This window comes from Dasypus novemcinctus, chromosome 11, assembly GCF_030445035.2.
Source record: "Dasypus novemcinctus isolate mDasNov1 chromosome 11, mDasNov1.1.hap2, whole genome shotgun sequence".
NCBI lineage: Eukaryota > Metazoa > Chordata > Mammalia > Cingulata > Dasypodidae > Dasypus > Dasypus novemcinctus.
Window position 1 is genome coordinate 83,049,510 of NC_080683.1, and position 26,832 is coordinate 83,076,341.

At 36.7% G+C, this 26,832-nt stretch overlaps 1 protein-coding gene across 3 annotated transcripts in view; it reads right to left on the reverse strand.

Annotated features, from left to right (window-relative positions):
• The window catches only part of PDSS2 (decaprenyl diphosphate synthase subunit 2), a 328,334-nt gene that overhangs the window by 95,037 nt on the left and 206,465 nt on the right, over nucleotides 1-26,832 (reverse strand). For all 3 annotated transcript variants that reach the window (XM_058307221.2, XM_058307222.2, XM_058307223.2), the window contains one exon: nucleotides 6,540-6,614. In XM_058307221.2, the coding sequence (XP_058163204.1) occupies nucleotides 6,540-6,614 (75 nt within the window). The remainder of the gene's footprint in view (nucleotides 1-6,539; nucleotides 6,615-26,832) is intronic.

Genomic DNA, 26,832 nt, shown 5'->3' on the forward strand with positions numbered 1-26,832 from the left:
TCTTTGTGATCTATTAACTTTAATAGAAAAAGTGTAAAAAAAAAATCAAGTTGGTTGATAGTATTGTTAAAGTCTTCTATATCCATGATGATTTTGATTCTACTTGTTCTGTCAATTATTGAAACAAGGGTGTTGAAGTTTCTGTGGATTTTTCTATTTTTCCTTGTAGTTCTATTACTACATGTTCTATACTCTTCATATATTTTGAAGCTCTATTATTAGGTCCATTAACTTTTAGGATCATTATATTATATCCATGAACTGATCCCTTTATTAACTGATCATTTTTATTCCTGGTAATATTCTTTATGTCCTTTCTCTGATACCTATCTTTTCTGATATTATTAGAGTCACATCAGTTTTCTTTTGGTTAAAATTTATATTGTTTATCTTTTTCTTTTTTTTTTTTTTTTTTTTTTAAAGATTTATTTATTTTATTTAATTCCCCCCCTCCCCCGGTTGTCTGTTCTTGGTGTCTATTTGCTGCGTCTTGTTTCTTTGTCCGCTTCTGTTGTCGTCAGCGGCTCGGGAAGTGTGGGCGGCGCCATTCCTGGGCAGGCTGCACTTTCTTTTCACGCTGGGCGGCTTTCCTCACGGGCGCACTCCTTGCGCGTGGGGCTCCCCTACGCGGGGGACACCCTTGCGTGGCACGGCACTCCTTGCGCGCATCAGCACTGCGCATGGCCAGCTCCACACGGGTCAAGGAGGCCCGGGGTTTGAACCGCGGACCTCCCATATGGTAGACGGACGCCCTAACCACTGGGCCAAAGTCCGTTTCCCATTGTTTATCTTTTTCCATCCTCTTACATTTCAAAATAAATTTAAACTGGGTTTCTTGTATGCAGCATTTAGTTGGGTCTTGCTCTTTAATCCAATCTTATAATCTTTGCCTTTTAATTTGGGTATTTAGATCACGAAAATTTAATGTATTTATTGATATGGTTGGGTTTCAGTCTACCAAATAGACAGTAAACATTTTTCAAAGTTGTAATTCTCAGTGTTGACAATCCTGTCTTCTTGGTGAGACAGGCATATACACTGTGGAAGGGATGAATGTCAGTGACTTCCGGAAAGCATGTTAGGGATTGTGTCAGGCGTCCCCAAATTCAACGATTCACTAGGAGAGCTGACAGGGCTCAGCATATAGTTATTATCATGGCTGTGACTTATTATGGCACAAGGAAACAGAGTGAAGTCAGCAAAAGGAAAAGGTGGTAAGATGAAATCCAGAGGAAACCAGGCACAAGCTTCCAAGAGTCCCCGCCCTGTGGATGAACTTCACTTCTTTAGCAATGAATTGTGACAACACATGTGAAATGCTGTCTACTAGGGAAACTCATTAGAGGCTCAGTGTCCAGGATTTTTGTTGGGGAATGACCACATAGATACCCTCTGCCCACCATATATTGAAATTTCAGACTTTCAGAAAGAAAACAATCGTTTAGCACAAAACATATTGTTTGCCCAGTTTAGGTATAATGAATCACCCTTATCAGTTAGGGAATGGTGGGAATACCTCCAAAATCCAAGTTCCCAGACACCAGTCAAGGGCCAGCCTTATAAGCAGGTTTTTCTAAGGATAGAAATCTCAGATCTGTTAAGCCTTTTTTTTTCATAGGGGTATATTGAAAATATCCTTACTTTTTGTGGAGGGTCCATTAATTCCCCGGCCCTGGTTTCCCCTCTCTAAGGGGAACTCAGCCCCCAGTACCCAGTCACCTGCATGCCCCAGGACACGTTAAAATGTAACAAACCTCCTCACAGAAGAACAATGTGCAGATGGTATTGTAGACTGTAATTTCCTCCAGGTTGTATAATCCCTTTCTACAGTAACATCACCAGACCCCATTTATGTGCTTCACATGACCTTAGCAGAAACTGTTACAAAATGTCTTTGTTCTGAGACCCTATTTGTTGCCCCTCATCTTCCTGCCTCTTTGCAGAGTACTATCTTCATTCTCTGGACTGCCACCACCAGGGAGAATCCTCCTATCTGTAAGTACAAATAAATAAAGCTCAGGTCGGACACCTTGCTGAGTGCATCCTTTGACCTTGCCACTGCTCTGATCTGTGCCCTTCAGGAGCTGGGTTATAACACTTTGCTGCTCGTTGTTTTTGCTCATTGTCTGTTTGTTCCTTCTTTAGGAGGCAGCAGGAAATGAATCCAGGACCTTCCATGTGGGAGGTGGGTGCCCAACTGCCTGAGCCACATTTGCTCCCCTGAAACACTTTCTGATTCAAGGATCTTTCCTTTAGGTTCTTTGTTTTTTTCCCCCAAGTAAATAGGATGACATAGGGCAAAGTTATAATGTGCCAAGATGTGTATTACAATATTGTTTAAATTAAAAAACTGGAAACTATATAAATATTCATTAATGGTTCAGTAAATTATAGCAAATTATTGTGAAGAAATATTAAATAGCCATTAAAATTATTTTTAAAGATTTTTAATGACAAAAATGATTAGACTAGGGAAATATTATGACACAAAATTATGTACATATAGTAATAAGTTAAATATGGCAGAAATACAGAATGAAATCTACACAGAAATATACTAATATATAATCATGATTCATTCCTGGAGGATGGTTAAATATTTTTTAATATTTTTATTTGTTTTTGATACCTGATAAAAATAATTTTTATTTTTCTCTTGACCTTTATTTGTGCTTTTATGTTTTTGTGGGTTTTTAAAAAAGATGTATTTATTTATTTCTACCCCCCTACCCCCCGTTGTCTGCTCTCTGTGTCCATTCGCTGTGTGTTCTTCTGTGTCCACTTGCATTCTCGTCAGGTGGCACGGGAATCTGTGTCTCTTTCTGTTGCATCATTTTGCTGCGTCAGCTCTGTGTGCGTGGCGCCACTCCTGGGCAGGCTGTGCTTTTTGCGCGGGATGGCTCTCTTTGCAGGGCATACTCCTTGCACATGGGGCTCCCCTATGCGGGTGACACCCCTGTGTGATACAGCACTCCTGGTGCATGGCAGCACTGCACTTGGGCCAGCTCATCACATGGGCCAGCAGGCCCTGGGTTCAAACCCTGGACCTCCTATATGGTAGGTGGACACTCTATCGGTTCAGCCACATCTGCTTCCCTTAAGTTTTTATGTAATGAACATGTATTTACTTTTCTAATCAGAATACAGTTAAAATAATAAGATAATTATGTTAAAAACTTTTAAATATAAAAGTCAGTGGATTCAAATCCAATTTTGTTAAAATGTAAAACACCTAGTGAATACAGTGAGTAAATGTATATGGGAAAACTTGACTGGGGAACTCTTAGAATAGCAAACTACCATTTAAAAATACATTTTTTTTGTATTTAATATGCTCCTTTTTTCAATTAACTAATATAAAAAACAGGAAGAGGGAGGAGAATTTTTTTATAAACGTTAAAGAAAGCAAAAGGACTTTTTATTAACAAAGAAACCATTTACAAGCTAGCAAATGCAAAATTAAAAATATTTTTAAATGGACAGAACAAAGGCTGAATTTCCTAACTTGTTTGTGTTTAACATAAATCAGATAAATTTTCCTATTTTTAAGGAGAATGATTTCCAGTGTATCCAGTTTCACTTCCCCTCCATTTACTTTAATGTACCTACCCTAGTCACATAGATACTACTTTCCAGAAAACTACTTTCATACTACCCAGATTCTCCACCACAGCATTAAGTAGCTATATTGAAAACAGAATGCTATTGTATCCTCTTATCCCTAGAGAGATGAAATGGTTGGCAGGTTATTTAAATCACAAAGCAATTCTTTTGTGTACTGAATTGGCTCAAGGTTATGGAGGTTGTACCACAGAGATGCCCAAAGTGGGCCTCATTTTCCATGTGACCTCTACTTGTGGCTGCTTCCCACTTGTGCCAGAACCTGAAAACCTTAAAGGCACTCTGATGTGGAGGCACTGTTCTCTCTGCCTCTGAAGCCTTGCCTCCTGGGCCAACTCAAAAAAAAAAAAAAAAAAAAAATTTCAATTCTGAAGAGCCACTGCAATGGCAAGCATATACAGAAAAATAAGACAGAATTTTGCTGGTTAGGAAGGGAAATGTGGTTAATCTAAATTGGACTTGGGGCACAAATGTAAGCATAAGAAGCCCTCCCACCATTGCAGTTCAACTGCAATAAGCATTTTTGTTTTCATTTAAAAAAATAAAAATAAAAAGAATCGTTCTTTAAATGATTTGGCTATATTCAGAAATTTACCTGCTTAAAAAGGGACTCAAGTTTCTTAAAAGGGCTGTGCTTAGGGAGAAGGAGAGGAAAATGACAGGGACAAAACATAGTAATAAGTCCTGTGAGCAAAATTTATAGCTAATGAAAGTCAGGAATTGGTGCTTGCTAAGTGGTGGTTATATATGACCCACAATCCTTCTAAGACTTTGTTGTTTCTCTTTTCTCTTCCCAGGAAAGAAAGAGAATATATTAGAAAAGTCATGGAACTTGGAGGCAAAAGACCTGGGTTCAGATCATGACACTGTGGAGCACACATTAAGCACCATACTTTTCAAGCCATCTATCATCTCTGAACTCAGGTTTCTCCTCTGTGAATGGGAATACCAACAAAATGTTACCCTTTTCATAGGTAACTGTATACAAAGAAAGTGTACAGAGCTATATGAACATTTTATTATTGTTGCTACTAGGTCTGCCTGTCCTATAGAAAGTACTTAATAAATATTCATAAAATTTTTAATGTTCTGGGTTAATTATAGTGGACAAATGGTAAGAGGAGATAAATTAAGAACCTTAAAAACAAAAGCAGTAACATTTTTATGTAAAAGTTAACTACAACATTCTTTTTTATTTTTTTTTGAGGTACCAGGGCAGGGATTGAACCCAGAACCTCATATGTGGGAAGATGGTGCTCCACCACTGAGCCACATCAACTCTCTTGAGTTGGTTTTTTCATTTGTTTGCCTGTTGTTGTTTTTTTTTAGGAGGTATGTCTTAACATATTAACACCTTGGAAACACTCTAGGCTAAAACAATGCCTCAAAAGCTAGAATAGGTCACTGCCATCACCCTTCCAGGATGGGATGTCAGGTATGGCAGACAGATACTACCAAAGCAGGTTTCATTAAGGTACAGAGGCAGGAGAATAAGGGGGTTATGATGTAGAGCTCTGGAGTTCAAATTCCAGTTAACGAGTTGTGTGAATTTAGGCAGATTACTTAATCCTTTCTAAACCTCAGTTTTCACATCTGTAAAGCAGGGATAGCAGGTAATATCTACTTCTCAAGGTTTCTGAGAAGATTAAACATAGGCAAATCATTTATCATAGTGCAATTTCTTGGCTATTATCATTATCATCATCATCATGATCATCATCCTATATACAAGGTACTTTCACTGAGTGGAACCAGACTAGAAGTCACTCATTTAGCAATTTGAGATTAATCTTCATCCATGGTAGTAAATAATGGCATGTCTTTGAAAGATCCTACAAAGGGGGTTTACTGTGATCATATATCCTGCCAGGTCTCCACATTCCAAGAAGCTGCTTGGGAGAGGTTAGATGCCTACCAGGAACTGTAGTTCCCTGGACCAAATGTTAGCAGATGTCAAAGGTGCAATTCTTCATGTTTCACTAACCATTCTCTGAACCATACAGGATTCCAGGGTTATACTATTAAATTTTTAAATTTCTTACTCAACTTGCTCATGCCCTATGTTTCACTTTCAGTAAAATTTATTTTTCTTTTTTTTTTTCAAATGGAAATGTCAAAAAGCTTAAGATGTGCATACATGCATATTTCTTCTAATTTGCAATGAGTGAAATCCTGTTAATAAGGATGCTAAAGAAGTTAGAATAATGAAACATTTAGCTAGGAATCCCTTATAATAGTATATACCATGTTAAATGATGGTGGTGGTCAATGAAGCAATTGCTTCACACCCAATATCCTACAGAAATAACTACATTTTAAGGAAATAAAACCTAACCCTTCTTGAGATATCCTGCTAAATGAGTCAAAAAGCTTTAATTCTAGAAGTATAAAATTAATCAAAATAATCCAGCTGTGCAATCACCCAACTTTCAATTTCTTCTCATACAGAATTTAATAATGTAGTAAATTCTGGATCTTGGATATATAAGATATCCTCCTATCCCCCCCCCCACACACATACCTGTCACCTTCTTGGGATTATGGTCCACATTTCTGGGACACAGAGGCCCCTTCCTCTAGAGAAAGGCTGGGCCCAGCTGCCTTGACACCAGATGCACTTCCAGCCTGCCCTCCTCATGACTGTGCTACCTCCTAGCCAGAAGGATTCTGTTGTCTACTGGGCTGCTGCAGACAAACAGACTGTGAATCCAGAGAGCCAATAAGAGGTTGTTTTAATTGGCTAAACCTGCTAAGTACTAAGCTTATGGCCAAGCACTTGCAGCCAAAACACTAAGCTTAAAAAAAAAAAGTCATATGCAATTTAAACACAAAACTAGAATGACATTTTCATTCCTGAATTGTAGTTTGGTAATGAGAATTTTTACTCTAACATTTTACAATGAATCTGAAACCCTTACCTTTGCTGAAGTAGAATTTTCATGGTATACTCCTTGTACCAAGTCCATAAGAGCACTTGCTAAAAGTTCCACAACCTAAAAAACAAGAAAAAAAAAGGTCAAAGAAACAATTTTTAAAATGTATCCCCATTTTTGCCTCAGAAGGCTTTGTATCAAGGCAGGATTTGTGTTTGATAGAAAAAATGGGGTTATGTGCAAAGATTCTAGCAAATGGTGTTGCCCACCTGGATATTAAAGCTGTGATGAAACTTTTTAAATCATAATTTAAGTTAAAAAAAAATCTTGTGAGCATAGCTTTGACTAATATACACAAATATCTAGTAATAGCTATTTTGAATGTAAGTTTAAATTTCCGATAACTAATGAAATAACTCAGTTTATTTTGTGCCTGTTTATTTCTGTCAGGTGGGTACTTTTTCAATATCTCCATTCTGGGAGCCATTACAATGCTAATTTTCATTCTTAATACAAGAAGAGAAGCAACATCAAAAGGATGGTTAACCTTTCAAATGTATTCATTCTGCTGTACTTAAAATGCACAGTGGATATATCTGATGTAGGGCCCCTGGGTCAGATGTAGAATAAACATAGAAATTTTTTTACAAGAGCTGAAATATTGAAATAGTTTTCATCAAACCTATACTATCTTCAAGGTTCAGGCTATTTTTTTTTTTTTAATCAAACAAAATCAAAAGCTTTGAACTCATTTCAGAATGTAAAACAAGCAGAAAACAGTAAATGGCCTCTCTGGAACTGCTGTTCAATTTAGCGTTGTTTGCATAAACCATTTTAATTCAAGAAGATAAAACAGTGGCATTTATTATAATGTTCAATGCAACCATTTCAAACAAGAATTCCTTAAGGCAACCCCCATCTGCAGCTTACCACGACTTAATATCTTGTATATTTAACTTCCTATATTATGCAGTCCTATATCTGATCCCTACTTTTTGCTTTCTAAAATTTAGCTTAGTTCTGATTGAATTAAAAGATTTGGTTTCAGTTTTTATCAATCTTGTAATTGAAGACATTATTAAGTTAAAGGATATAGACTCAAACAACAAGATACTTCAATCTCAGGTGCCCTGGATTTAATAAACATTTTCTTAGAGGCAAATTACATTAATTTGTAGAAGGACTTGCTTTAAAAATTTAACACATAAGCATTTATCTTCCAATTTATATTTACATTCATACTGCATAACACACAGGGTTGCTGATATGGAAATTTTTCTGATTAAAAGCATATTTTTTTCTAGTTCTGTAGATGGGTTAATTGGTAAGATTACTACATAAAGTCTTTTTTTTTTTAATCACATTGCCCTATAGGTAACCAAATATCTAAGAAATATTTTAGCAATATGAGCAGCAGAGAAACTGGAAGGGCAATGATCCTACAGTGTTACCAGATGTGTTGAGTTATTTAAGTGGGAAAGAGAGAAAAATGAATGAATTTTTTCCCTCTTAAGGTATCAGATAAGACCTATTCCCAAATCCAGGAGGATTGAGTATCGCCAATAGGTCTAGGAAAGACTGTAACTAAATGCACAACATCAGATCGGATTACAATTTATACAAGCAACATCCCAAGATCCCCCGATGGTTGGACACATAATACAGATTAATCAATCACTAAGAAATGTTATGGTTTTGAAACAGTTTGAGTTCTGAGACCAGCACTGGTAAAGAGGCTTTTATAAAGAGAACGTCGGACACCAAATGTCACAACAATGGCATGAATTTTAACAATGGATCTGACTGTGATTATCAGAGTTTCCTTACTTCTTTGAAATTCCAGACTAGGCAGAACGGCCAAAATCATTTTGTTTTCTCACTCTTCATCTCTTAATTCAATTAGCAAATATAGGAAGACCTGTACCTGCAAGTTCATAAGATATAATGACCTGGACTTAAAATGGTGATACTTACCTAAGCAGTACACACTTCCACAGCTAATGACAATCATCAAGGGAAAGGCTCAGAACTTCCTCGGGTTAACAAGTGGGGAAAGGAAAAAGATTACGAGAAGCAGAAACAGTTTGCCTAGTACACAATCCCCAGACTCCTTGATGTCTAGACAAGAAAAACCATAAGACAGATTCAAGGACTTTTGTTCTTCAGGTGCAGGGACAGGCAAACATTTTAAAAGAAAAAGAAAAAGAAATAACCTAAAAGAGTCTCAAAGTGAACCTGGGAAAACCAACAGAATAGAGAACTGAAATGAAACGGGCAGAATACTGGGAACCAGAGAATCTAGATTCAATTTCAAGAAAGGCCTACCACTAATTTTGCTGTGAGATTTTTGGCAAATTAATTTCTCTGAGCTTTGGTTTTCCTTGCCTCTAAAATAACGGGTATTGCAAGAAATGATTCCTTAAAGTCATTCTCAGCTCTAAAATCCTGAGCTTTACTACAAATCTTAGTATTTGATGTAAATTTGAAAATTACTTTTTCATAAACTTTGATTGGAAATCTTTGCCCATACTATTATTTCTATCTGGTCTCTTCATGTGGACCTTTGAACTCTACTGATTACTTTCCTTGCAAAACTTTTATACCCAAGTCCCTTTGGTTCCAACACCCAGAATTACAATAAAAGAATTTCCATTTTAACTTTTATTTTTAAATAATTTCAAATGTATAGTTCATTTGCAAAAATAATGAAACCCCTACTAAGAATTTCAATATACCCCCCACCCATATACCCAGATTCACCAACTTTTAACATTTTGCCACATTGCTGTGTGCCTGCCTATCTATCCATCATCCATCCACTCACCTACCCATCCATTCATCTCTCTCTGCCTATTTATCTCTAAACATGTGAGAGTAGGTTGTAGCTATCATGCTCCTTGAACACTTAATACTTCCATGTACATACCTAAGAATAAGGATATTCACTTACGTAACCACTTTAAGTAGAGTTACCAAGTTCCAGAAATTTTACATTGATATAAAGCTGTGATCTACATTCTACTTTTTTCATTTGCACCAATAATGTCCTCTTCTACTCCATTATTAAATCCAGTTCAGGATCATGTATTGCATTTAATTGCCATTGTCTCTTTAGTTCTTTTTTTTAATAAACAATTTCCATTTTTTAAACCATTATGACTCGTAAGCCCATGCCATCAGCTGACAAAGTAGTTCTAGTTGGGTAGCTCTCAGCCATCTTGCTGAGCTCTGGGTCTTGAGGTGCTCTAATGCTTGGGAATAATTAATACATTCAGATTCAGAATGACATCAGGCTTAATTGCAAAGTTCCATCAAACATATAATGGCACTAGTTGGCCATATCACTTCCTTCTTTAATGAGGAAATATGTAGAGCACTTAGAGGAGAACCTGCAACATAATGAAAGCTCATGCACATTAACTGCTATTATTATTTTTCTTTACTGATACATTACTACTCAATATTCAGTACATATCTTGGGTAGATGAAGGGCACAGCATGGAAATAAAGATTACAGTTGTTTTAGTTCAACAACAGAACAAACAAAAAACTACTTTAACTAGTATCAGATTTCTTAGAAATGACTTGTTGCACAAGGGTAATCAAGCAGGAGATAAGACTCTTCATTTCTGCATTGTTGTGAGAATAGCAGCAGTGCTTACCTAAACGCAAATGCAAAAATGCTCCTCTCTTTAATTTGTATTTTATGTTTACATCTGCCTTCACAGCAATGCCATCTATTATCCCCCAATCTTCTGAGCAACATTTCATTCCAGTGAACCAGAATTGGCACCCATTCACAATGTCAATTTTACAAACCAGTTTCTCCTGCCAATTCCTTTTTTTTTAAAAGATTATTATTTTTCTCTCCCCTTCCTCCCTTCTGCCCCAGTTGTCTGTTCTCTGTGTCTATTTGCTGTGTGTTCTTCTTTGTCCGCTTCTGTTGTTGTCAGCGGCATGGAAATCTGGGTTTCCTTTTTGTTGCGTCATCTTGTTGTGTCAGCTCTCTGCGCGTGCGGTGCCATTCCTGGGCAGGCTGCACTTTCTTTTGCGCTAGGCAGCTCTCCTTACGGGGCACACTCCTTGTGCGTGGGGCTCCCCTAGGCGGGGAACACCCCTGCGTGGCATGGCACTCCTTGCGCGCATCAGCACTGCACATGGGCCAGCTCCACACGGGTCAAGGAGGCCTGGGGTTTGAGCTGCGGACCTCTCATGTGGTAGACGGACGCCCTAACCACTGGGCCAAGTCCACGTCCCCCAATTCCCTTTTTGACTAGCAGGGAAAAAGTCTCAGCATAGAAAGTTGGACAGTGCACATCTAATTGCTACTCTCATGGAAACTGTCAATCTCTCTCACTTCAATCACCACTCTTTCACCAAAGATCTGAAAAGGTACATATCTGAATCTTAACACAAAGAATTGATATAATTGACCTTTGGAATTAATTTCTTAAACAGTGAATTTACAGGACAAATTTGAGCAATCTCAGGGAACTATGTAATTATTTCATTTTTTATCTTTTGGCAAGGGTAACTATAATTCAATGACTTTTTTTTTTTTAACTGAAAAACTAAGATGATGCAGACCCCCACAAAAGGTGTCATGATGATTATGCCCTGAGCTGTAATAAATTCCCATGATAAAAAACAGAAATTGAGATAAGTAGGAGATGGTGAAAGAACAATGATGACTGAAAAAATTCTCACATATACTGCTATACAAAGATGTCTGTAACATATTAGGGGGGAAAAAAAACACCTGGTTGCAAACAGAAAAGTATGACAGCTATTTCTAAAAAAAATAGAGATCTATGTGTTTATTTACACAAAGAAAAAAGTCTGGAAGGACAGACAAAAAATATTCACAATAATGATAATTATAAGTGGTAAGATTCTGAGTGATTTTTAAAAAATAAATTTTATTGAAGTATATCCTTCATATACAAACACACATAAATAGTAAATGTAGTGAACTTATTTATTTATTTATTTTTAAAGATTTATTTTATTTAATTCCCCCCCGTCCCGGGTTGTCTGTTCTCTGTGTCTATTTGCTGCGTCTTGTTTCTTTGTCCGCTTCTGTTGTCGTCAGCGGCACGGGAAGTGTGGGTGGCGCCATTCCTGGGCAGGCTGCACTTTCTTTCACGCTGGGCGGCTCTCCTTACGCGTGGGGCTCCCTTACGCGGGGGACACCCCTGCGTGGCAGGGCACTCCTTGCGCGCATCAGCACTGCGCATGGGCCAGCTCCACACGGGTCAAGGAGGCCCGGGGTTTGAACCGCGGACCTCCCATATGGTAGACGGACGCCCTAACCACTGGGCCAAGTCCGTTTTCCCAAAGTAGTGAACTTATAAAACAACATGCATATCATCATACAGGGTTCCCATATATCACCCCACCACCATCTTGCATTGTCATGAAACTTGTTACAATCTATCATATAGCATTGTCAAAATGTTTCTACTAACCATTATCTTACATTTGATGTATTTTTTCCCCAACCCACCAGGTTATTAACACCATGTATTAGTATTATAAATTCTTATAGTTCATGAGAGAACAGTCTCATATTTGTCCTGTTAACCAGTCCATCTACCACCACAGGATGCCCTGTGATACACAGCGCCATGTTTTGTACAATCCATTCAAAGTGTACACTCAGTGGCTCTCATTTTCATCACAGAATTGTCATTATCTCGGTCAATTCTGGAATAGTTTCATTAGTCCAAAAGGAAAATTTTTGGGTGATTTTTAATTGAAAAAAAATTTTTTTCTTTAACCTTTCTAAATTGCTTAAGTTTACAATTGCTTAAAAATTTAAGCTTACTTTTTGCTCCCCTTTTATTATATTGCTTTTATAGTAAAATAAAACAATAAACCTCTGTTCATGGGAGAGTGGGGGAGATGTAAAAAAGAATACCCTGTTTTTTAGTCTCAGAGAGGCTTCAAGTGGAACTATGTCTACAAGTTGATTTATGGATTCTATCAGTTCATAGGCCCTAGATTAGCAAAAATAAGATCAGTAACTGGTAGTAAGCAGTCTGTGTAGACAAGCCATGCTTTTCTCAATAAATGTGATTCAAGAGTACTATGGTTAGCTTTTTTTTTTTTTTTTTTTTTTGAGGTACTGGGACTGGGGATTGAACCTGGGACCTCGTATGTGGGAGGCCGGTGTTCAACCACTGAGCCACATCAGATCCCCTGAGTTGGCTCCCCACCTGAGTTGGCTCCCCACCTGAGTTGGCTCCCCACCTGAGATGGCTTCCCTCAGTTGGCTCCTTTGTCTGTTTGCTCGTTGTTAGTTCATTTTTTTTTTTTTTTTTGCTCATTGTTTGCTTTTTGTTTCTTGATTGTTGTTTCTGCTTGTTGTTTGTCTGCCCATTGTTTGTTTTCTTTAGGAGGCACTGAGAACCAAGCCTGGGACCCCCCATGTGGGAGGTGGGTGCTCAACTGCTGGAGCCATATTTGCTCCTGTCATTTGGCTTTTGACAGATGGAAAGGACTGAACAGAATTTTAGATGTTCATTAAACTAGCAAAACTGACCACTGTGCTTTGAACAAAGGAGCAGCTATTCTAAATTAAAGGTAAAATGCAACCAAAACTTCAGAAAAAATGTTAACTAAGCAATCTGAGTTGATGTAATGAAGTAGTATAGTTGTATTTTTATACAATTTTAAAAGGTTGCTATGTAACTTAATTTGCTTGGTATATAAAAGCTGTGGAGGTCATTAGATTTATAATTGTCTTTCAAAAGCTTGCCTCAAAAAGTACTTTCATGACAGTTTTTACTACAGTGTGGAATGACAGGACTATGTGTAATACATACTTAGGAGGCAAACGAACATGTTGCCCCTCAGCCTTTACTATTCTTAACAGCTGCTAGCAAAGGAAACAGGCGAGTGTGTGCACACATGTGCAGTGCTGATGGCATTAATTACACGCAAATTTATTGCACTCCTCCCCTCCCCTAGGAACAAAGAGCAATGCATGAAGTAGAATGAAAGGTAAAACATCTTTGGGGAAGAAATAATTTTTGTATATGTCTTGGGAGGAACAAAAGAGCTTTGGCGTTTTAAGGGATATTATCAATATTTCTTTTTAAAGTCACAAATACTTTATTATCCATAAAATGCTTTATAGAAAAATACCCTTAAAGATAAAGCATGTTGAATAGCCTGCTAACAGTAACCAGGTCTCACTCACAGGAATGAAGCACAAGGTATGTGACAGATGCATTTAAAGATGGAAAGATTTATATCACCAAGGTAAGGTAGAGAGGGACTGGTTAAGAAGCAGTGTTCTCCCATAGAGAGCCATAACAACATCAAACATTTGTGCAGCACTTTATCATTTACAAACTGGGTTTAAGCAAACTCTCTCATTCCAGGTTTCATTTCCCAGAGCTCAGCAGAGCTACCAGGCTGGCAGCCTCAGTGGAGATACGACCTCTGAAGAACACGGGGAGCAATAGCAATGTCCAAATAAGGGGTAAATCTACTTACCCACCACCTGGGCACAAACAGCCCAGATGAGCCTTAATCTGCATACTGATTAATATAAATGAGGGTTTTGATAAAGCCATCGTGGAGGTCTATGAAAGAATGGCTCTCTCCACTCCATCCTATCAGACAAGGACCAGCTTTAATGAAGACAATGATGAAAGGTCTGTTGTAATAAACATACCACTAACTCGCAGGAGTTCTGGAGGAAGCTTCTAAGTCGGCTTTCTAAAGGGAGCCTTTTCAATGTTGCCAAATGTGTAAGGCCTTGCTTATTTGTGGGAGGGATGACAATCTGTTCTCATGAGCTGGAAGCTCTTTCTGGCTACCAGGGGAGAGGAGAGGGAGAAATGGCACAACCAATAGGACAGGTGCAGCAAAAACTAAGCAAATTGGTAATCTTAATTTTTAATTTAGAACAGCTGATACATTGGTTTATAAACTATAACTACTGGTAACATTTGTCAAAAAAGGATTTGGGAAAAGTCAGTGAACTAAAGAAAAGTATAAAATTGCAACTGATAAAACTAGAGAGAAATAGGCTACAAGTTCAGGAAAATGGCTTGAACACTGAGATTTAATTTTATATTGGCTAGTGCATTCACTCCATTAACATTTGCTGATAGCCTACTATTTGCCAGTCACTGCACTAATCAAACTAGTCTTATCAGGCCATATAACATCCATAAGTCACCCTGAAAATGAGATCTGAATTATTTTATCTTTAATTAATATATGTAAAGATATTTGTGGTTAAAATCTACTATTAGACCATGTCTAAACAAAATCTAGTAAGCTTATTATATTTTACATTTTTTGCAGTGTATTTTCATTATAGTCCTTTTAAAGGACACATTCATTTTCTGGATGAATGACCTAATCTTATAAAGCCTTTGGTCACTTAGAAGAGTAATACTTAGATGAACTGCATGTTCCCGGACCAGCCACTTTGGGTTTCATTTGCTTATCTAGGTAAAAGGTGTCTGCACTGTCTCAACAGTAGGCCCCATGATCAGGAATGCCGAAACATGCAGTTATATATATCTTTTATCCATAGCAATTGTGAAGTATAGTCAATTAACTAACTAGCCAAAAATAAAGATTTCTCTTAGTAACAATTAAAAAGTAATCCAAAAAAGTTGAGTTCACTTTTTTGAATGAAGGTACATAGTTCTTCTTGGCCTACTGTTTGTAACTGATCAACAATAATGTAATCATTTATTGATTTAAACAATGATTAGATTCCTTAAAAAGTGGCAGATGATTGAAAATACTTAAATCAAGTTGAAATTTTTCATAAGAAATAAAGGAAAAGGTGATGCTTTCTGATAGATTAAAAAATATGTTGGTTGTGCCATGTATCTCACATTATTAAAAACCTGTAAGTAGTTGCTGAGAATTGAATGGGAATTCCTGTATATGAAGTCTGTTATACTCAGGATGTTCTTTACTTAGTGGTAATTTTATATCTTGCTCTGATTCAACTTTCGAGAGAATTATGTCTGCCATTTCATCTCCATTTTGCATTCATTGCGTCTTCATCTAGGGTCCCTCTCGGTGGTGTTAACTGATGTTTTCCAATTGTGATTTTACTTGAAAATTAATCTACATAAAAGTTCAGAACACTAAACCCACAGTACAGTATTCCATTCAACTGAAGGGATGCAGCTGGCTAGAATACTGCCTTATATTAGTGGCTTTCAAACATTTAAAATTACAACCCCTAAGAAGTATATTTTACATCAATACACAATAGCTACCTACATACATATATATGTATAGATATATATAATTGAATTAAAATCTTCATAAAATTAAAGTATTATGCCTCTATTTTCTATTATATTCCATTAAAAAAAGTATTGATAGTAACTGATTAAATTGACTTCACCACTCATCAATAAGCAGGATGCAATCGCAGTTAAAACATTACCTTACATCATGCTAATATGTCATTTACAGCTCTTACCTTGGTTAGCAATTGCATAATGTATCCTCAAATTTTTACAAGCAGTTTAAATCTTGTAATTCTGTAATATATTTATTTCTAGCGTATTAATTTCTTTATCATGTTGTACCAAAAATACGTAAATTAACTGAAGGTAGAGAGGCAACAGGCTGTATAAAATGGGTCTTGGATACTATTGGGTATATTTTGTTAGGGCATGTTCAATCTTCTTTATTTACATCACTAATATTTGACTCTTAGCTTAGCAGAATTTAGTAAACTCATGAAAACAAATTGGTTTAGGTCACATCTGGCCAAGAGCTAAAGGTCTTAGGATGCTCTGCGATTCATGAATATATCTTGCAAATTCCAGGATGCCATGTCTTTGGGTAGCACAGTTCACTTTTCAGCTCAATCGGTTTTTCAAACTGGGACACACTAAAGAGTAGATATTTGTAATTTAGAGATATCTCAAGATTTGTACCGTCTAGGCAGCTACAGAAATAAAAGCATGATACATATGCTTTAAAATTCATGTATCTTGTCTAAAACTGTAATTGTATTTCTTCCAAATACCTTTGCAGCTCTTCAAAACCAATTCTATAAATAACGAACCTTACCGTTGTAGAAAATTCGGTAATCTTTTTTTTCTCTCCTTCAAAAAAATCAAGTGGTAGAGACTTGGAACTAGCTATTATATTGTACCAATGGATCAATAATGGATACCCGGATTAGAAATTCTCTAGTCTGTAAAGATATGCAACTGGCTTTTAAACTATTATCTCCAATGCTTAGCAATATGCCTATAATTTTTTTGTTGATTTACCAATACTGTTCTAATATGTGAACTTGTTGTATAAACAATAACAATTTATTTAAAATAAATTTTAACAGTTATCACTTTGTTCAATCACTATTTTCAGAAATTTATATTTGCCTATTATCTTATAGCTTTCAAAGTACTTGAACAAATAAAGCCATATAGATTTCTTATCACAAATCTGCCATGAGGGTGAGTTTGCTAATTTGGGGTATTGCCATAGATTGCTGAAATACGTATGCAAAACTTCAAGCCTCTGAAATTTATAAAAGATTTTGGATTCTCAATTATATCACTGACTTTATTGAAAAATTTTGATTGCAATGTTTTTCTTCATATTTCATGTCATTTTATTGTAGAATATTGGAACTAGCAAGGATCTTGGAGATGATGCTATCTTTAAAAATAAGGAAACTTAGAAAACAGGCAGCCTTTGCTTACTAGTTAGTTCTCTAAAATGCTTCATGATATTCTTATTGATATTTGTAATGAAATATTTAAACACAAATAGTTGTTTAAGACATTATAAACTCTAGTACAGTGATTGCAAAATTGCTGGTAAAAAGGTATCATGGTTCTTTGCTGGTTTGCTAGTTCAGAGTAAGATTTTGGAGTCAGATTGCCCAGATTTAGTTAGCAATTTTACCTCAGGGAAATTGCTTAACCTTTCCTTGAGCCTCAGAAGAGATGAAATGGGCTAACGCATGTAAAGCAGTTACAACAGTGCCAGCACATAGTAAGCGCTCAAAAAAAACTTAAGTTGTTATTTAAAAAAAACCCTCAGTAGTAACTTTAATAAAAGCTAAATTTCCTACATTATGAAGTTTCAGTTTTCAGCTGTAAAATGAGGTATGAAGACATTAGATAAAGAGTCTGGAAAAAAAGGTTAGTGACCTGGACCTGGAATTCTGAGTGGTAAAATGACCAAAATGTTAAATGGCTAATTAAGAAGAAAGAAAGAGAGAGGAAGGGAGGGAAGGAGGGAGGAATCAGGGTGGAAGGGAGGAAGGGAGGAAGGGAGGAAGGGAGGAAGGAAGGGCCCGACGGCTGGCCAGGGCTAGGACCTATACTCACAGACTTCTGCGTCAGAGCTCTTTCTACTTTGTTTTGTAGCTTTATATGTCATCCCTGAAGAGTAAAAAATAGGGAAGTGCTATAAAGCACAAGAACACATTATGAAAATATAAGTGATCCACAAAAGAAAATCCATTCAGTGTAACTGAAACTGCTTAGTAAAGAAATAGTTAATGTGCTGTTCTAAACAGGGAGAATGATTTCTGAAAAACAGACTGAACAGACAGTGTAGTTTTGGTGTTTCCTGATTTCTGGCTGACTTGCTAATGCATGGAGAAAATGACCCCAGAACAAAGACAATTAAACCACATGAATAACAACAAAAAACTTACTGCATTTTAGAAAATGCTTAAAAGAAACTTTGTTGGCACAGCCATACTTTAACCCACTTTAACGTCTTTACCATTTACAATATCAGGAATGACCTCAGGGTCAGGCATTTGTCAGTTAATGACCTGTTGGGCTAATGGCCTTTAGCTTTGCCTTAGGCACACAAGTCCTCCAGCAGGTCATTAGCTGCCAGAAAAGGACTCTCCCCAATCACTATTGCTAAATAAATAAAATGTGCTCCTGGGCTAAGGCCCTATAAACCAATTTGGGCTTAGAGTGAGTTTTGTTTTTTGTTTTTTAGTATTTGCGACTCTAAGCCTTTAAGAAAATGATGGAAATGCTAAAACCAAAATTATATCAACACAACTGGGTTATATATGGCTATTGATGAAAAGTAGTCACATGGATCCTATTATATGCTCTTTAAATTCAGTATTAGTCTAATACAGCAGGACCAGATTACAAATGCACTGCATCTTGGAGTTTCATATATAAGTCAGTTGTTTCATAATACATTTTCCCAAGAAACCAAGGTTATAAGTGGTAGTTAGGTTCCCAGACTGGCCTGCAAAAGCTTGGGTAGACCATAACATTATGACATACTATTTACTTATAATTAAGGGTAGAATAGTAGAAAACTATACTGTTAAAATAATCTGCAATGAAATAAAACAGGAAAACAACTGAATAGGAAATATTTTTAAATGATCTTTAAATGTTGATAGTTAAAGGGAAATTTGGTTTATTAAGAGTATGAGGAACTGGTTTGTTCTTATGCCTCTTTCATTTCTATTTGTATAATTTTCCTTTTTCCTCACACAAGTGTATAGCAAACTTGCTCATGATTTTCAAGTCCAAGTAAAGGTTCTTGGTTTATTTTTCCTTTTGAAAGGTGCCAAGAGAAGGCAAAAACGTAGATGACAATTTTTCTGAAATAACAGGTAAGAGGAAAAAGAAATGAAAAGCTGGAAGAAAAGGGTTGGAAAGGATGTATATACAGTTTAGATTGTCTAAAGTAAAATGAATTGTGAACAGTAAGAGACAAAGAAAGGAGCACTGTGCAAGTCTGAGGAGGTGTAGAAAGCATGGATGGAGAAGAGATATTAGGTCAGGAAACTGAGGATACAGAGGAAGGAACTGGCTGTCCGTAGGCACAGGACTTATAAACTCCAGACCCAGGAAGTTCCTGGGTAAGATAATTAGAAAGGCAAAAGGAGAGTACCGATGAACCTTGAACATAGATTATTTCTCCCTCCCTCTGGTTTTGGAGAAATAGCAGTTTGTGTCAGTGAAAATGGAAAGAAGAGCTGATTTAATTTATTTTACTTCTGGAAAGTAGAAAACGGGATTTTAAAAAGTTGAGGTTGCTAAATGTACATAAGATTGCCATAATCACTCCTGTGAAGAGAAGCTCAATAATTAGGGAGGGAAAAAAAAAAAAGAAAAAGAAAAAGGATGTAGAATTTTTTCCATTCAACACGTATTCTTTATCTAACCTTTAAACCCATCGCTATATGCCATTCCCTAGTAAGGGACACTGACATTATATTGGGCTTCAAATTTCAGGGAGTTCTGGATCACAGAGTGTTTCAACAATGGCAATGGAGGGATACTGGCATAGGATACCATTGACAGGTGATATATGACTGACAGGGAGCTGTACAGAACATATGTCCAGGGTGCATGGTAATGTTTGGATATACTCATAGTGGCAACAATTAAAAACCACAGCAGGGGGGGTACTGTGTTCCTGGCCAGTGGTGCTCTGTCATGGTCCCTAGGGGAGCAGCGACAGTCTCCCAGGTGCAGCGGCGGGGACCGGGAGGGAGTGAGGGTTCAACAGGGAGCCCCTGACGCTAATGACTATGCTTGTGAGCTGATAAGCCTAAAATAAGAACAAGGCCTAGAGCAGCATTGTGCCTGGGAATTTCCTCCTGTCAGCCTTCATGTTACTCAAATGTGGCCAGTCTCGAAGCCAAACTCAGCATGTAAATGCAATGCCTTCCCCCCAGCGTGGGACACGACACCCGGGGATGAGCCTCCCTGGCACCGAGGGACCACTATCAACTACCAACTGATGATGCAACTGGAAAATGACCTTATACGGAAGGTTCAATGTGGATCAGCAGAATATCCCTGTCTACATAAAATAACATGACTTTAAAATGCTGTTTGACCTAAAGTAAGGGGGAAATGGAAAGGAGAAATGAGTTTATATGGCTATGAGTCTCTAAAAAAGAGTCTGGAGGCTGGCAGAAGGATTGCCCTTATGCACAACTGAGCAGAGTCTGAGAGACAGATAAAGCAGATACAACCCCCAGATATTGGTTCCTTTGAGGGCTAAAGAGACCCATGGGAGTTATGGTCATGGCCGATGGGGTTAACTACCAGGTCAGAGGGCCCCTCTTTCGAAATGGTGTTTATGTGTGATGAATCTGGACTCAGATGGGATCTCTCTTCATAAGACTTTCATGCTAATGTGCTGGAGGTGCAGTTAGTGTTGGAGTTTAAGATATATTTAGGGGATTTGAATCTCTGGACTGACAATGTGATAGCCAGGTCCTGAGCCTCAACAGACTCCAGCACCTACAATCTGATTTATTGGACTTACCACACTCAGCTAAGATGGAGTTGAAGAAGGACAACCACCACACCATGGAGCCTAGAGTGATTACAACTGAAAGTGGGAGGATTGCATCCAGCATCCATGTGGAATCTGAGCCTCCTCTTGACATAGAGGTGCAATGGACACAACCAATCCAATGTCCACATAGAAGAGGTGGCATTGGATTGGGAAAAGTCGACAGGGTGGCTGATGGGTATGGGGAAATACAGGAAGAGATGAGAGGTGGAGGCGTCTTTGGGACATGGAGCTGCCCTGGATGGTGCTTCAGGGGCAATCACCGGACATTGTAAATCCTCACAGGGCCCACTGGATGGAATGGGGGAGAGTATGGGCCATGATGTGGACCACTGACCATGAAGTGCAGAGGTGCCCAAAGATGTACTTACCAAATGCAATGGATGTGTCATGATGATGGGAATGAGTGTTGCTGGGGGGGGGGGGAGGTGGGGTGGGGGGGTGGGATTGAATGGGACCTCATATATATTTTTTTTATGTAATATTATTACAAAGTCAATAAAAAAAAAAAAAAGATTGCCATAATCAATACATTTCTACCTCTCGTGGCCAACCATGCTGTGGGGGTCAACTCTATCCATTTCAGAGTATGCAGTTTTTAGAAAACAGATTTTTTTTTTTAAATGCACTTCCTTGTCTGCCAGGCATATGGAAGAAGATTAAGTCTCTCTTTTTTTTTTTTTTAATTTTTTTATTTTTTATTGACTTTGTAATAATATTACATTAAAAATATATATGTGAGGTCCCATTCAACCCCACCCCCCCACCCCCCCTCTCGCCCCCCCCAACAACACTCGTTCCCATCATCATGACACATCCATTGGATTTGGTAAGTACATCTTTGGGCACCTCTGCACCTCATATACATTGGTTCACATCATGGCCCATACTCTCCTCTATTCCATCATGTAGGCCCTGTGAGGATTTACAATGTCCGGTGATTACCTCTGAAGCACCATCCAGGGCAGCTCCATGTCCCGAAGACGCCTCCACCTCTCATCTCTTCCTGCCTTTCCCCATACCCTTTGTCCATTATGTCCACTTTTCCCAATCCAATGCCACCTCTTCTATGTGGACACTGGATTGGTTGTGTCCATTGCACCTTTATGTCAAGAGGAGGCTCAGATTCCACCTTAAGTCTCTCTTGAACTTCTTTTTGTCAAGTTTCTGGTTTGACATAGACACTCAGAGGTTTCCATTTTGTTTGTTGGAGTTTGAACTTCCAATGCTAAAGAGATACTCCATTGTTTCATGGCATCAGAAAGGCAAAGTTAAAAGTCCAATGTTTCTTAATAAATTAAATTAAATTAATTAAATTAATTAAATTTCTTAATAAATTTAAAAGAACACATTTTGCTATCTTCTTTTTTCTAATCCACTTCTCACACACACTAGTCATTCATCACTTTAAAGATTAAGGAAGCAGGTTTAGACAATGAGTATAGTCTCTTTTTAATATAATATGTGGTCATATTAGCAAGTAAGAAAAACTGTGCAAAGATTAGTTTATTTTGGAGTTTTGAAATAGTAAGTTTATTGCCTTCTCTATTTAATAATATGGAAATAGTTTCATTATTGTCACAATATTTGACACCCCGCTTATCTTTTGCATACATTTACTTTAGTCAGGAAAATCTGAACTTGAGGTATGTTATAAGTAGAAAAGAACATTATTCTTGGGTGTCAAACTAAAGAAGTTAAAAGGTATTAAATTCAATAATTTCCACAAGTAAGAGTCCTAACAAGATTTATAAACATACACTGTCAAATAATGCCTATTTTAAATGAATGAGAGACAAATTTAAATTTCATGTTTTTAGTTCTCACTTTCAAAAAGTAAAATATAAAAGATAAGACAAACATGACATAATCAATAACAGCCTCTTTATTAAAATATATAGTGTAAAAGAGATTTATATGCATAAATTGAGCATATTTATACAAACAAAGATCTTCCTTGTAAACAACATATTTATGCCTGTAGGAAAACAAAGTTAACATAAGGAAATACATCAGCTATGTAAGGAGTACATCTGTGCCACTAGTTATTTAGAAATATAAATCACTGATACTTAATAGAACAGCCCCCAGGAGTGACATCATGACAATGTTCTGGGATGTTTATAGACAAGATCCAGGCTAAATCACACTCTCCTATCTGATGTGTAGCAATAGGTCCAGTATATGAAAATGATTACAAAATACTGACATGGTGAATTAAATTCTTTAAATACTAGGGTTATCACTATAAATGTGAAATAAAAGACAGTTTCCAGGAAAAGATGACACATTCATATTTGCACTGTGGCCTAATCCAAAAACACAAACCCAGTCTATAAATTAACATAGGAACCAGGGAAAACCTGGAATACCCAGCCAGATTTCTAAATCACAGTGCTCTTCTATTCCATGAATTTTCCCCAATTATTCAGATGGCTGGATGCTCAAACACTAAAATTTTAGACTCTGGCATGACATCATCTTAACAGCATTCATTGATATTCTACATGAATACAAGGTAGAGAAAATTATCTCAATGGAGTCAGGGAATTTATAGCTTAAAAAGAAGCATTCTAAGGTCTCTTAGTCCAGGGTCTTTATAAGTGAAGTATTCAAATAAAAAGTTACCCTTATGTTCCATAATTGAAAATGAATGAAAACCCAAGCATTAATTTTTAAACTCACTCTTGAACTCAAAATCTTGTTAATTCACACTTACCTGACTACAGCTATAGCAGTAAGATGACAATTACCAGAGGACTAATATACCAATTTCTATACTTAGAAATATTTAAAAATCTAAGAGTTTCCTAAGGCAATTACTTGAAGACCCCTAATATCTTCAGGGAAAAGCCAAAAGGAGAATAATTAACTTGGCTAATTTTACCCTTAGCAATTATAAAACAGCTCAGAATTTCATACGACTGCAGAATCCTTCATCTAATGGTCTACCCCAGGAGAAATGCAGAAATAAACATATCAATAGGAACTCAGAATTCAGTAGCACAAGAAAATGGGAAATTGGTAAAATTAGTAAGTCATAAAAATGAAAGTTGCTTCAAATATGTCCCCTTTCATTACCAAGTTAGACACCCTCAAAGAAAAAAGCAGGCTGTCACTGTGAAATAACAGTGATGTATCATAAATGAAAATTCTGTATTAAGTTCTGCCTCCTCCCTCATTGCTGTGCTCTCTGTTTATGCTGCTATTGCTGGGAAATTTTCTTTTTTATATAAGAAATGAAAACAGAAACATCATTAAATAGATATCTAACTTTGCCAAGACATTACCCATACGTAGAGATAAGAAAGCTTGATACTATCCAAAAGAAATATTTATCACCATCTACCCTTCTCTCTCCCCAAAAGAAAAACCCAATAAATGGTTAATATTGTACTCTATCAACTTAAGCTTTTTGGAGACTCACTTAATAAAATTAGACCTCTTCTGAATTATAATTTCACTTTCCTTAAAAAACTATTCTAATGGGAATTCTGCTAAGCATTTAAATGAAAGGAACTGGATCTGTGTATAGATTTGTTTTATCAAAAACTTTCAAGAGCTTTAGTTACCCCTTACAATCTCCTCAATTTAAAATACTGTTGAACAAAAAAATACTGTTGATGCTATTTGGAAATCATCTTCAAGCTTTGATTTGTAGAGGATCAATCACGGACCCTTGGACATAGTACTGAAGGTCTTTACAAAAATGAGCCAGTACAGCATCCGTTGAAATTGACCTTGTAGAGCCTTCAACGACCCTTTGAAGAATAAGGTGCAAAAGATCTGTATTTTGAATGAACAGGAGGGTCGCAGAGAATAAAGCCTTCAATTCAATACACAACAATCAAATTCAGAAAAAAATATACCATGACCTAAAAAGGAAAAAAATTCCTTACCAGAGAAAGGTTAATAAGATGCAAATCTAAAGGTGCAAACATGTGCAGAGACCATGAATGTAGGGGGTTCACTAAAGGGGAGGAAATGCCTGATCATTCTCATTTCAAGGAGAAGCTTCAGGCTGAACTGTTGCTTGGATATGCTAAGATTTTTTTGTTGTTTAAATCAAGTAGTGCTACTAAAATCCAGTGCCTAATGGAGCAGATGGTGGAGGTCTTAGACTCTGGAACATTAATAGTGATGCTTCTGAATGCAAAACATCAAGAGTGGATTGAACAGGCTGTGAATCTGATTTGATTTTTATGGGAATAAAGCCTCCATTTTCAATAAAACTAACCACACTGAAAGAAGGAATATGTGAATGACTTAAGCTAGCTAAGAAAAAGGAACACTTTAAATATTATTTCCACAAAATAAAGTGGTTAAAAGAAGCAATTACATTGTAGGTATCATTACAGCATGCTTTATATTTGTAGATAATACCACAATCTTCATCTCATGTAAGATTTCATCAGAAGAGCTCAAAATAAGTTAAAACTGATTATTAAAAAAATAAACAGAAAACTGTCTAAAGGCAATGAGCTTTGGTGTTCTAAGATGGGTCCAAGGCAAGGACTAACCACGGAAAGTATATGGACCTAGGTACTATGAAGCAGTAGGTCAGAACATCTCCCCTCAGGTACATGGGTTTAACCAATAATTAGCCACTGTGTGTGTGGCTACAGCTGGTCATGGGCAGCTTTAAGCACCCAGAGACTATACCACACATGTGCTCTCTGAGGCCTCCTTCTCCAAGCAAGGTTGGAACTTTATCACAGATTATAGCAGGTATGGTAGAGAGGAAAGATGGACTATACAGTTAGAGAGGGGCTCCCAAGAACAATGAATCACTCATCCTTCTACTATCAGGTGAATGTTAGTGAAGGAGAGAATTTAGTGAGATCCATTAAAACAGACTATATACACAGAGGACAGTGCAATTTGAGGGTGAATGAAAATAGAAAGAACGCCCAAAGGGTAGTAAGTCTCTAAGTGCGATTTGATATTCTCAGTTATTCCACTTTCTATGGCCAATTAATTTCTTACGTTAGCTTCCTTTTCATGTGTATATAAAATGGATATTAAAAGTACCATACTATTTTCTCCCTAAAAATCAGCAGGTCTATATCATAAAAATATGTGCTACCCCAAAATGTGATGGGAGGGTAAGGCAGAATGCTACTTGTCTCCCAGTATCTATTCTCTTCATCTTCCCAATTTTGGGCTGGGCACATGGCTATCCACAATAAAAATTACATGCCTAGCCTCCTTTATAGCCAGGTGTAACCATATTTTTAAATTCTGGCCAAGGGGATATATGCAGAAGGATCTTGTTTAAGTTCTAGGAAATGTCCTTAGAGCAGAAAGGCTATATAGTTTATAATCTAAACTGGGACACTTGAGAGTAAAAGGAAAAATGCTAAAATTACTAAACTTTTATACTTTTTCGGAAAAAAAATTGGTTTTATTATCTTGATTGTTGTATTAAAAAACTATTTTCAAAGAGAAAATTTCAAAATATATAAAGATAACATATATCCATGTTAATGAAACAAAATAAAAAAGAACTACTTTATACTGATTATCTGAATATCAAAAAATAACAAGTAGCTTAATTATACTTGGTAGACAGTCATACTATAATCTATTTCTTAGTTATATCTATCTCTAAATTTGAATCACAGGCATTTTTCTGAAGAAAGTTTTTTTTAAAAAACAGGGTATTTTAAAATATAACTGTTAGTAATATTCTCCACAGTTGCATTTTATATGGTCAATTAATTAGAAATTACTGTTACTTTTAATTGATTTCTCTTGGTAGACCATGGTATTTTTAATTGAGAAAATGCTTTTGCACAGGTTCTGCATTGACTGGTAAGCTTAGAGCAAATTTGCTAAATGGAAGATATACTCTATTATTTTTTCATATTGAAAAGTACAAATATCTTAGCCCAAATATTTTCATAAACGTTCTTTTTGCCTCCTTTAGAGTATCTTTTTGACAAATATTTTTATAAGACAAAACTTGTCAAATAAATTGCCTCCATGATTCCTTTGAATATTTGTCAAATTTAGATGCTGTAAA